Source organism: Garra rufa, chromosome 25, assembly GCF_049309525.1.
Source record: "Garra rufa chromosome 25, GarRuf1.0, whole genome shotgun sequence".
NCBI classification, from domain to species: domain Eukaryota; kingdom Metazoa; phylum Chordata; class Actinopteri; order Cypriniformes; family Cyprinidae; genus Garra; species Garra rufa.
Genome location: NC_133385.1, coordinates 13,341,133 through 13,354,695, shown reverse-complemented (window position 1 = coordinate 13,354,695; position 13,563 = coordinate 13,341,133). Strand labels below are relative to the sequence as shown.

Here is a 13,563-nt window from a genome sequence, read left to right as displayed (position 1 = left end):
AAGAAATTGCAACTCTCACTTTCCCTGTGGGGCGCTTTCCAGACCACTTGAGCTGTGCGCGACTGGAGCATTTACTTCAGCTTTTGGATATATCCAACGACAGGACGATGTCAGGCTTGAACCGCTCTTTCAACCTGCTGAGGGGTGTGATGAAACATCAAATCATACCTAAAGCTAACATTTCATCCAAACCAGCCAAACATGTGCTGTCCGCTGCGGTGAGTTGACTTTCACGCAACTACTTGTTGCGCACTTTGACCGGACTGACGGCGCGCACAAGTGTGTGGCCGCCTGTGAAATATTTAAAATGTAAAAATACCTGAAAAGTCGAAGCTATAAAACGGTACTATAAAAAGTATGTTATGAACTGTATATAAATAATATCTGACCCAGAATAATTAAAAGTGAGACGGGACAAATTCTGATAACGCCATTGATCGTTTATGCGCGCTCACGTACGGTGTGGAAATGGCGCGTGGTTCTGTTTTCTGTCATATTAACATTTTAAAAGCCATAAAATAAGAAATACAATTTAGACTCTTTAATTAATGTGTTTAATATGCTTCGTGCCCTTTCTGGAAAACAGCCAATTTTATGACCTTGTTGGATAAATAAAGTCATCCGGTTTGGGAAATCCAGTTTAGGATGGTCGCTGTTTCATTCGATGGTAATCGAGCTAAAATGTTTTAAACACTTGTTTTGTTGGTATATGCTGGTGTACATGCCTGGACCAGATAAAAAACAAGCTTAAACCACCTTTAATCAAGCTACTATGTTCCAAAACACAAATACCTCAGATGCATTTTATTTTCCATAAAACTGGACCAAATAAAAACAGCTTAGACCAGCTATAATGTTCCAAAACACAAATATATCAGATATAGTTTCTTTTCCACAAACCTGGACCAGATAAAAAAAAAAGCTTGGACCAGCAATAAACTACATCCCAAAACACAAATACCTTAAATATATTTTCTTTTCCACAAACCTGGACCAGCTAAGAACAGCTTAGACCAGCTATAAACCAGTTATTATGCCCCAAAACACAAATACCTGAGATGTATCTTATTTTCCATAAACCTTTACCAGCTTAGACCAGGTATAAAACAGCTACTATGTCCCAAAACACAAATACCTCAGATATATTTTCTTGTCCATAAACCTGGACCAGCTAAAAAACAGCTTAGACCAGCTATAATCAAGCTTCTATGTCCCAAAACACAAATACCTCAGATATATCTTATTTTCCATAAACCTGGAATGGCTAGAAAACAGCTTAGACCAGCTATAAACTGTCCCAAAACACAAATACCTCAGATATATTTTCTTTCCATAAACCAGGACCAGCTAAAAATCAGCTTAGACCAGCTATAATTAAACTATAATTTTCCATAAACCTTTACCAGCTTAGACCAGGTATAAACCAGCTACTATGTCCCAAAACACAAATACCTCAAATGTATATATTATTTTCCATAAACCTGGAAAGGCTAGAAAACAGCTTAAACCAGCTATAAACTGTCCCAAAACACAAGTACGTCAGATAAATTATATTTTGCATAAAGCTGGACCAGCTAAAACCAACTTAGACCATCTATAATCAAGATACTATGTCCCAAAACACAAATACCTCAGATATATTTTATTTTAAATAAACCTGAACCATTAAAAAAAAAAAAAAAAACATAAGCCAGCTATAAACCAGCTACTATGTCCAAAAAAAAATACCTAAAATTTATTTTATTTTCCATAAACTTGGACCAGATAAAACCAGACTAGAACCGCTATAAACCAGCTACTATGTCCGGAAACTCAAGTACCTCATATATTTTCTTTTCCAGAAACCTGGACCAACTAAAAACAGCTTAGACCAGCTATGAACTAGTTACTATGTCCCAAAACGACAAATACCTCAGACATATTTTATTTTTTCTATAAATCTTGACCATCTTAAAAACAGCTTAGATCAGCTATGAACCATCCAAAACACAAATACCTCAGGTATATTTTATTTATACACCTGGACCAACTACAAACCAGCTACTATGCCCCAAAACACAAATACCTCAGATGTATTTCCTGTTTTACAAACCTGGACCAGCTTCAAAACCAGCTTAGACCAGGCATAATCAAGCTATTATGCCCCAAAACACAAATACCTCAGATATATTTTCTTTCCATAAACCTGGACCAGCTAAAAATCAGCTTAGACCAGCTATAATTAAACTACTATGTCACAAAACACATATATGTATATGTATATATTATTTTCCATAAACCTGGAAAGGCTAGAAGCTTAATAAAAGCTTAAACCAGCTATAAACTGTCCCAAAACACAAGTACGTCAGATATATTTTATTTTGCATAAAGCTGGACCAGCTAAAGCCAGCTTAGACCATCTATAATCAAGATACTGTGTCCCAAAACACAAATACCTCAGATTTATTTTATTTTCCATAAACCTGAATAAACTAAAAACAGAAAAACACAAATACCTCAGACGTATTTTATTTTCCACAAACCTGGACCAGCTAAAATCCAGCTTAGACCAGCTATAATCAAGCTACTCTGTCCTAAAACACAAATACCTCAGATGTATTTAATTTTTCATAAACTTGAACCAGCTAAAAATCAGCCTACACCAGCTAAAGAAGCTACTATATACCAAAACACAAATACTTCAGATATATATTTTTTATTTTCCATAAACTTGGACCAACTTAAAAACAGCTTAGACCAGCTATAAATTAGCTAATGTCCCAAAACACAAATACCTCAGATGTATTTAATTTTTCATAAACCTGGACCAACTAAAACAGCTTAGACCAGTTATAATCAAGCTACTATGTCCCAAAACAGAAATACCTCAGGTGTGTTTTCTTTTACATAAACCTGGACCAGCTAAAAACCAGCCTAGACCCGCTATAAACCAGCAACTATGTCCCAAAACAGAAATACCTCAGGTGTGTTTTCTTTTACATAAACCTGGACCAGCTAAAAACTAGCTGCATGTCCCAAAACACAAATACCTCAGATATATTTTCTTTTCCACAAACCTGGTCCAGATAAAAACCAGCCTAGACCCGCTATAAACCAGCTACTATGTCCCAAAACTCAAGTAGCTCAGATATATTTTATGTTCCAAAAACCTGGACCAACTAAAACCAGCTTAGACCGGTTATGAATCAGCTACTTCCCAAAACGACAAATACCTCAGATGTATTTTATTTTCCATCAGGGATAGATGTGCACTACTACATTTTGCCCAAATAAAAATAATCACATTATAGTCTCTAAGGGAAAATTCACCAAAAATATACCCAGCTTGAGTTGAATGCATGGGAAAATATCTTGGCTAGTCTATTACTTAAAAAAAAAAATAGACTAGAAAACTAAATATCGTTTGTCATCTGATAACCATCTCTACGTTCTCAATGCAGGAGCAAATCTTTGTAATGGCGACCATGTTCGTGACCATCCTGGGTCCCTCTGGATGGGTCCTGACAAATTTGGAGGAGTACAAGAAACGGCCCGGTGGTGGAGCTGAATAAGAACCGTCCGTCTCCAAGCATTCCTCCTTACGAAGACTATTTAACCTTGTTAAGAATGTTTTAATAAATGAATGTACTTGAACGCCTCAATTGGTGCCACTGGTCTGTATCGAATAAAACCGTTTCTATTTTAAGTCACATTCTACAGTACATACAACACACATGCTTTACAGTTGCTGTTAAATGATCACTAATCAACACAACTGAAGCTAAAACTAAGATTTTAAAAGTATAGTTGACATTTTAATTGTAAATAAAGAGCCTTGTCACATATTTGAAATACAAGGCTGAAGGAAAAACATCTATTCTCAGTAGTGTATGATTTTTGCAGGTTTTTTTACAGCATTGCTCTATTGTTTTAGTGCAGGATGTGGGCAGTGTAGGAGTAGGAATAGCTGCTTTTCAAATTAGATTTGAGTTCACAGAGGTCACATTCCCAAATGTTATGAAGCAAACTACTGTGCTGTTCTCAACAGTCAATACAGATCTATATTAAACAGAGCTCTTATTCATCAATATATTGATGACAAGGTGTGTGATTATGGTTCAGATTCAACATGTTAAAGGGATAGTTCACCCAAAACTCAATTCATCGGTCATCGTTTACTCGCTCTCATGTTGTTCCAAACCGGTGTGATTTTCTTCTGTGGAACACAAAAGATACCTTTGGGTGAACTATCCTATTCGTATTAAATATAAAAACCAAAAGAGCGATTGTGAAAACAAGTTGCTTTAATGACATAATGAAGATACCGACACGCATCACATAAAGAACCGAGACTCTGGGAGAACGCAATGCTAGGGAACATTCGAATGGGACAGAAGCAAGAACAATTTTAAGTGAGGATGTCCTGAGCTTGGTGTTCCACCAATATAGCCATGTTCTTAACATCCCCGCACCACAAGTCCAGACGATCCTTCATGCCCTTAATCTGTGGGTATGGAAAAAACACTTACTGTTAGCCGGAGGGAAAAAAAAAAAGTTTATGTACAGTCAAGCCCGGAATTATTCATACCCCTGTCAAATTCTGACTTTTTTTTATTTTTATTCAACTAGTTTTTTTTTAATTAGAAAAAACCTGTTTCCAATGAATCAGGGTAATTAGGGTGCTTTAGAACAGCTTGGACTATTTGGAATGGTATAGAACTTTGGATTTTCCCATAGACTGTGACAGTCTGCAAAGGGTATGAATAATTTTGGACATGCCACTTTTGGTTTAAATGTAAATAAAAGCTGAGAAATATTTTTTCCACAATGATGACTCTTGTACATTGTCTTATCTTTTGGGAGAAGCCTGTGTCATTTCTGGTCAAAAAACACTTGCTGGTTGAATAAAAGTAACTTTAAGTCAGAATTTGCCAGGGGTATGAATAATTTCGGGCTTGACTGTAATGTATATAATGTGTTCATTGGGTTGGATGTACCTGCTGCACGTCCAGTACTCTGGGCTGAACCCAGGTCATGTGGACTTTCTTTTCCACCTCGTCGATGCTTCCCTTAATCAGTCCCACGGACAGAGCCTTCATCACCAGCAGCTCCACCTTAGGGAAAGGATAAGGATAAAACCATCTCCCAGACACAGATTAAGTCTAGTCCTGGATTAAACACACCTCTATGCTGACTGAAAACACTTCTTTACTTCTTTAAAGAGTAAACATCTTAGTAAGAGTACAAAATAAAAATACATTAAAAAAAAGTTTATTAATGCTCTTGATTCATACATTCATAAATAAAAACAAACAAACATTTAATGCTGTCCATTCATATATTAATAACACATTTGTTATACACTACCAGTCAGAAGTTTTTGAACAGTAAGATTTTTTATGTTTTTCTTCTGCTGACCTAGCCTGTATTTATTTGATCCAAAGTACAGCAAGAACAGTAAAATTGTGAAATATTTTTACTATTTAAAATAACGGTTTTCTATTTGAATATGTTTTAAAATGTAATTTACTCTTGTGATTTCAAAGCTGAATTTTTAGCATCATTACTCCAGTCACATGATCCTTTAGAAATCATTCTAATATCCTGATATGCTGCTCAAAAAACATACGTTGAAAAAAAGTAGCATTTTTTTTAGTTTACTTTGATGAATAGAAAGTTCAGAAGAACAGCATTTATCCGAAATAGAAATATTATTATTATAAGTGTCTTTATGATCACTTTTGATCAATTTAAAACATCCTTGCTTAAATGGAAGTATTAATTTCTAAAAAAAAAAAAAAAATTATACTGATTATACTGGTGTAGTGTATAATGTTACAAAAGCTTTTTTTATTTCAGTTAAATCCAGATCTTTTCATTTATCAAAGAATCCCCAAAAACATGTACTCAACTGTATTAAATATTGATAGTTTTAAGCACGTTCACATCTAATGAGTCGAATGCTAAACTCGCGCTCATGACAGAAGGACGTGGCTGTGTATCAAAGGTAAAAAATGATATAAATACTGATCAGTTTCTTGCAAAAACCGATCGTTTCGTGTCTTAGGACATCAATGTATCGTCACGAGCCGCAGGGTGTAATTTGGATTTGTCTGTGCATGTTTTTGTTTACTTTTAAAGGTCTGGTGCAAATCTATGTCCATTATTTGGCTGACAGACTGCACCGGTTTTCGTTAAAAATCTTCGTCGCTCTGACTACGTCACCTTATTCGCTGCTCTGATTGATTGTAGCGCTATCCTATTGCGTAAAGAGGGAGTTTGAAAGACAACCGTTTATCCCACCCCTCCGGTTGAGCCCTGTCTATGGAGAGTGCCCAGACCCTACATTTATGCTAGAAGACTGGAGTAATGAAGCTGACAATTTAGCTTTGAAATCACAGAAATAAATTACATTTTAAAATATATTCAAGTAGAAAAACATTTCAAAATGTTACTCTTTTTGGCTGTACTTTGAATCAAATAAATGCAGGCTTAGTGAGCAGAAGAGACTTCTTAAAATAAAAACTTACTGTTCAAAAACTTTTGACTGGTAGTGTATATTAATTTTTTTTTACTAATGTTTTCTGTTTCAAGAAAGAAAGAACAAACCTCATTCACTTGGATTTTTGCACTCTGTGCAATTTCCTGGAACGTCAGCTGCCTGTGATTGGCTGGCCGTGTGAAAGTCATCTATAAAGACAATCAATCATTAACTGTTTTAGCTTTGTTACTCAGTAATGACTCTTCCTGTGCAACTTAACATTAGAAAAAATTTATGTACTTAACAAAATGACAATTACCAGCTTAACTACATTTTTAATAAATAGCATTTATACCTCCATGACACAGAGTAACTGGATCTTCTGCATGAGTTTAGGCTCTTGAGCTGCAAGATCAGGCTTTGAGGAGAGAAAAAAAAAAATCATGCAGGTTCATATCGTAACAATATTAATACATTTGAAAAACACTTGGTTTAATTTTCTATGATTAAAATTTTCTGATCATGTACTCATCCCTGTCATCTGAGATGTTCATGTCTTTCTTTCTTTAGTTGAAAAGTAAGGTTTTTGAGGAAAACATTCCAGGATTTTTCTCCATATACTGGACTTCAATGGAGATCAAGGGGTTGAAGGTCCAAATTGCAGTTTCAATGCAGCTTCAAAGGGCTCCACACAATCCCAGCTGAGGAATAAGGGGTTTTAGCTAGTTTTTTTTTTTTTAGAAAATGACCAATCGTTTTGCTAGATAAGATCCTTAGTCCTCAGCTGAGATTTTGTAGAGTTTGAAGCTGCACTGAAACTGCAATTTGGACCTTCAACCTGCTGATCCACATTGAAGTCCACTATATGAAGAAAAATCCTTTATTTCTTTACGGCCGAAGAAAGAAAGACATGAACTTCTTGGAGTGACTAAATAGTTAGGAAAGTTAATTCTGGAGTGAATTAATCCTTTAATAACTCATTTGCTCACCTGTTGACCCCATGCGGTCTTCAAGGCTTGGAACTTCTCCACATTGCCTGCATTAAATGCATAGAGTGTGTCTATCAGCCACTGTTTATCTGTGTTCCTCAGCGACTCCAGGACAGGGTGCATCAGCTGTGAACATCACAATAATGTTGTTAGCGCACACAAATCTATCAGGACAAGCAACTGCCAATGAAGAAGACATATATAGCAATAGATGTATAGAAATATGTGACCCTGTACCACAATTAACATTGTTTACATTTGAACAAAAAGTGGCATGTCCAAACACTGTCAAACATGGTGGTGGGAACCTAATGTTTTTTTTGTTTTGTTTTTTAGCCGGTGGACCAGGGAACCTAATCACAGTAAACGGCACCATGAAAAAGGAGCAATACATCAAAATTCTGAACAACAACATCAGGCAGTCTGCAGAGAAACTTGGCCTTGGGCACCAGTGGACATTTCAGCATGACAATGACCCAAAACACAGCAAAAGTGGTGAAGAAATGGTTAGCAGACAAAGCATTAACGTTTTGCAGTGGCCCAGCCAGAGTCCTGACTTAAATCCAATTGAGAATCTGTGGAGGGAGCTAAAGATCAGGGTGATGGCAAGAGACCCTCCAACCAAGAAAGAGTTGGAGCTCATCACTAAAGATGAATGGGCAAAAATACCAGTGGAGACATGCTGGTCAGCAATTATAGGAAGTGTTTGACTGCTGTAATAGCCCCATAAAAGGCTTTTCTCTTGATTATAAGGGTATGAATAATTTTGGACATGCCACTTTTTGGTCAAATGTAAATAAAAGATGAGTAATAATTTTTTCCACAATGATGCCTCTTGTACACGTCTTATCTTTTGGGAGAAGCCTGTATCATTTCCGGTCAAAAAAAAAAACAAAAAACTTGCTGGTAATAAAAGTAACTTAAAGGTCCCATATCGTCAAAATCAAAATTTCCTGGCTTTTTTCATGATAACTAAGGTCTAGGGGCTATCTAACTACCATATGAGTTTCAAAACAGTCAATCCACAGTAAACTGCACACAGCCTGCTTAAAGTAGCTGTTCATTTTCACGAGCAGCTGTGACTTCCGTAACGATGTGACGTCCGATCGACTCAAGTCACCGCCTTCAGTCACAAACCAACGTCCCACCCTCCTTTTGTCAAACCCCCAGACAACAACGCATCCATTCCATTGAGCAACAACAACAGGAAAACAAGTGGAGAAAACCCTGTTCAGTCGATAGATGTCAAGCTACGATCATTACACAGGCTTCAGAACAACGTGAATATAAGAGACCAGTGGCACGTCAACTTCAGCCTCTTTCACACAGCGATTCCGGTAAATACACGGATAATGTGTCCCACGATTTGTTCCGGAATTGTTTGATTTGGTTCATTCACAGTTGTTTTCCGGGATCTGTGCGTGCTTTACACACAAACCATAAAGACATGTGACGTTTGGATGTGAGATGTAATGCGACGCGTACGTTTCACTAAACTGAAACTAACCTGAACAAACTGTGCTTCAGCGCTGATAGTGAGGAGCTGGCTCTGCCTGATGATCGCTGCTTCATTCCACTTTGCACGTAACGTTATTTTTCGTTGTGAAGAGTCGCTTGATAATGTGCATCATTACTACAACACTGCCTTTAGGTTCTGGCTTTGGTTCACACAGTTCCCGTAATTTTCCAGAATCAGCGCGCATTGTGAAAGGGGCTTTACTAAAGCAACAGTTATGTAGCCTACTGCATTCGGTGTTTGTAAAAGAAAAAACATTAATGATCATTCTAAAATATCCTGTTGAGTATCAGCTCTCTCTATTGCTCTGAGCTCGCTTACGCTTACAGCATACATGACCGTAGTTACCTGTGATTGGCCTGGTTGTGCGTCACTCAGAAAACAACAGGCCAATCAGAAGAGAGGCTCATGAATATTAATTAGATGGGCCAAAATCGACCTGTTTTTGACAGAGCTCCTAAAAAAGGAGCTGTAAAAATATATTGAGATGGATTTTGGCACTTATACCGCAAATATATATTCTTAAGGACATCAACAAATAAAATAAACCTCCAGAAATGTGTACGATATGGGACCTTTAAGTCAGAATTTGCCAGAGGTATGAATAATTTTGGGCTTGACTATATATATGTGACCCTGGACCACAAAACCAGTCATAAGGTTAAATTTTACAAAACTGAGATATATACATCATATGAAAGCTCAATAAATAAGCTTTCTATTGATGTATAGTTTGTCAGGATAGGACAATATTTGACTGAGATACATCTATTTGAAAATCTGGAATCTAAGGGTGCAAAAAAATCAAAATACTGAGAAAATCACCTTTAAAGTTGTCCAAATTAAGTTCTTAATGCATATTACTAATCAAATTACATTTTGATAGGTTTACAGTAGGAATTTTACAAAAAATCTTAATGTAACATGATCTTTACTTAATTTCCTAATGATTTTTGACATAAAAGAAAAATCAATAATTTTGACCCATACAATGTATTTTTGGCTATTGCTACAAATATACCCCAGCGACTTAAGGGTCACATATATCAAAATATATAACACTCGTACAATGACAGGCACTTACCAGTTCTCCAAAGTTGTACACTCCCTCTCCGAGCAGGCCGGCTAGGCCTAATGTGAAAGCTCTTTCTTGTTGCTCTGCTTCTGTTGTGGGATAAAGTGAGCTTAGAACCACTGTGTCAGGTTTTTTTTTTATATTTTCACCTGCGTGTACTGATTTCTGTAGGGCCAACAGAGGGCACTGTTTCCTCAAGAATTCTATCTAAAATAAACATCCAGCAGTCAGAATATTTACCTGGCAAGTCTTTTGCTTCCACACATCCCAAGTACCGCAGGGCATCCTTGTAGTACAAAGCGTGGTTCCCAATGATGCGGTAATATTTGCTTGACAGATCATAAAATCGCCCATGCACTGACGTCACACCTGGGAGATTGTTCAGCATCTCTTCCACTTCCTCTATTAATTTCTGCAAATGCATTATACATAGAACTACATGAATAATAACTCAAACAAAAGTGGTCACTTTTTTGGGGCCATAGCCCATCTGGTGGCAGAAAATGACAGTTTTCAAGTAGAAGTCTATGAAAGCAATGGAATAAAAGAATAAAAAGGGTAAATCTGAGTTTATATTTTAAAATTCTGACTTTATTCTTACAATTTCGAGAATATCTCTCAAAAGTCTGATAAGAAAAATCAACTTCAAAGTCATTCTCTCTTTTGACCTCGGCTCAGAATTAGAGTTTATATCCCACACTTCTAGCTTCCCCCCCCCCCCCTCAGAATTGACAAACTCGCTATTGTTGAGTAAAATTGAGTTATCAAGTCTGAATTACGAGATATAAACTTCAGAAGATAAAAAGTCAGAATTGTAAGATAAAATAGGTAAATGTAAAATGTTATACATTTAGTCTGTGTTTAGCTTCAAATTGTGTCTTTGATGACAGTATTCTATAAAAATTATTTGCATTCTGTTTCTGACATCCAAAGACACAACAATCTTTTTTTTTCTCTTACTCCATGGATTTTACTTGTTTCCCTCTAATTGTTACCAGTGTTTTGTCTGCGTGACATCTACTTAAAAATTGGTCTAAATTGATGACATTTCATTTTCAACAATCATGTAGAATCCAACTGAGATGACTGGACTTCCTTCATGAAAATTAGCTAAGCAATGATAAACATGACTGCATACTAAGAAGCGAAAAAATATGCAAATAAATGACCTTTGTTGCTGGGAGGTCATTGATGTCGAGCTTGAGGCTGCCAATTGAGGTTTTACAGAGGATGACTGCCTCGTCGCTGGCTTTGACCTGAATGGGTTCAACAACAAATAATGATTTCAAAGCCATCAATGATGTTGTCAACTTAAACACAATTTGAAAACAACTTGCTACCTTTTCCTTTGTTTTCTCAAGAAAGGTGATGGTTGTATTTGGATCTGTTGAAAACAAGAGATGTTATTAATATTACAACATGTAGTATTTTTATAGTAGTATACTCTTTACGGGCTTTGTGATGAGAATCGCCAAACACTAATGGGAAACATAAAGCTGTACCTGGCATTTGTCTTGCAATGTGAAGGATGATTTCTACTAAGGACAATGGGTTGATTCTGTCAAGAAAGAAGATCAATTAATTTCCATTAAGTTGCAATTAATAGTTTTCCAGAAGCACAATAGCCAAGTACACACTGCAGCTAACTAGTTGGCACCAAAACAAATGACTCTATGAACTGGTTCTTTAAGTAAATCAAAAATACAGTGAAACTGCAGCCTGATTGCTAAACAAATGACTCTTATGAGCCAGTTGTTTTAGCGAAAAACAATCAAAAACGTACAGCAAAAGGTATGTTTCCACTTAGTGTTGCCAGATCTTGCTAGAAAAAAAGCAAATCAAAACAAGCCCACATTTTGAAAATAAACCAGGCAAACCAAATCACAAACTGCACCTGCCAACTTTAATAACTCCTTCAACTAGATCGCTTTATGAGCCAAGATTAAAGATGCTTTTTTTTAAAAAGTGACGCTTTTTATAATAAGTGGACATGGCAACACTTCAAAAGTGCGCTTTTGCATGAGTAAATCTAAATTGCCTCTTACCTGTGTTCAAAATCACTGATGAAGTTTTCATAGAGCTGTGGAAAGCAAATAAAGACTTTTAAAATGTTTCACTCACATTTCTGAAATGGAAATGCGGCTGAATTTTGATCTGATACTGTACCTGAATGAGACCGTCCCCTTTGGAGAAATAGGGGTCCTGCACAAAGACTGTCAACTTCAGAGTCAACTGATGCCACAATCTGTCAAAAGAGAAAGAAATGTATAAATGAATCTGTTTTACTCGCATCTATCTATCTATCTATCTATTTCTCTATAAACTGATGGGCTGATATTTGAAGCCAAGCAGTTCAGGCACTGCTTTAATAGTTTTACAACGTTTAAATAAATACAAACATGATTTAAAGCAGCGTATTACATTAGGAACAAGTTTACCACGTAACTGTGTACCCTCAATACATCTAATATCAGATGAAACACCTAAAAACAACAACACTAGTACAGACTAAACATCTCACTTCAGCAATGACTTGCTAGCCACATAAACACGCTGGAGCACGTTTTATAATAACTGTAGCGACAAATATAAATCCAACACGTAAATAAAAGGTCGACACTGTCTTTCAACACAATACAAGTGGACCAGGTAGATTATATGCATTTGTTTAATAAAAAATCAGTCGCCTTTAGCTTAGCATGCTAAATGACTCAGCTAGCCTACATTCACACACTGACCACACATCATGCATACTTTCTGTTGTGTAGATCCTCCAGTGAGTGCCACTCCGAGGCCATCTCAGGCGTCGGGCTCTTGCTCTGCTGCTGTTTGAGATACCCGATGACATCTTTCATCTTGAATGTAGATGTTTGAGTTTTTGATGGAGAAGAATGAAGCTCTCGCTGCTGTCACGAATTAATCTACACCACTACGCTGAATAGATGCTGAGCAGAACAGCGCGCTACCGCCACATAGTGGAGTGGAGGCATGGTTGCCAGGTCTTAGAAAAATACCACTCGAAACCCGCTCAGTCAAGACCATTATTAAGCACACATATTAATTTAGTTCACCCAAAAGTGAACATTCTGTCATCAATTACTCATCCTCATGTTGTTCCAAACCCGAAAGACCTTCCATAGTCGGAACACAAATTAATATATTTTTGATGAAATCTGAAAGCTTTAACAGACCCTGAACTACCATTCAAGTATCAATTGGCCATATTGGCGGCACTGAACATAAATAATGCCACTGAACCTAAAGAAACGCACATGTTTTGCTGATTATTGCTGAAAATGGTTAATTATTGTCATGTTTTGGGCTGTACTAATCGGTCAGACGGCAAAAACCTTTGGAGGGACGTTCTAAAACACTTAACGGGAAAAACGCTTAACGTGGCTTAACGTACGTTAAAAACGACCAGGAAACCCCAAATTTCTTAGGGCTGTTCGATTCCGAAAATTTCGATTCTAGGCTGGTTGGCTGGTATTAGCTGGTTTAAGCTGGAGGTTTTCCAGCTTGA

At 36.7% G+C, this 13,563-nt stretch overlaps 2 protein-coding genes across 2 annotated transcripts; one reads left to right on the top strand and one right to left on the bottom strand.

Moving 5' to 3' along the window:
• cox8b (cytochrome c oxidase subunit 8B) lies at positions 1-3,641 on the top strand. The gene is made up of 2 exons (XM_073832060.1): positions 1-218; positions 3,441-3,641. The coding sequence occupies exons 1-2, from the start codon at positions 108-110 to the stop codon at positions 3,549-3,551; spliced, it is 222 nt and encodes a 73-aa protein (XP_073688161.1). The 5' UTR covers positions 1-107; the 3' UTR covers positions 3,552-3,641.
• A 624-nt stretch (positions 3,642-4,265) lies between these two features.
• Positions 4,266-12,967, bottom strand: psmd13 (proteasome 26S subunit, non-ATPase 13). Its single transcript, XM_073832059.1, has 13 exons — positions 12,795-12,967; positions 12,207-12,285; positions 12,086-12,120; positions 11,543-11,598; positions 11,381-11,424; positions 11,210-11,296; positions 10,281-10,452; positions 10,050-10,129; positions 7,450-7,575; positions 6,816-6,878; positions 6,589-6,669; positions 4,977-5,093; positions 4,266-4,483 (listed from the first exon to the last, which is right to left on the bottom strand). The coding sequence occupies exons 1-13, from the start codon at positions 12,893-12,895 to the stop codon at positions 4,388-4,390; spliced, it is 1,137 nt and encodes a 378-aa protein (XP_073688160.1). The 5' UTR covers positions 12,896-12,967; the 3' UTR covers positions 4,266-4,387.
• Between the last annotated feature and the right edge of the window lie 596 nt (positions 12,968-13,563).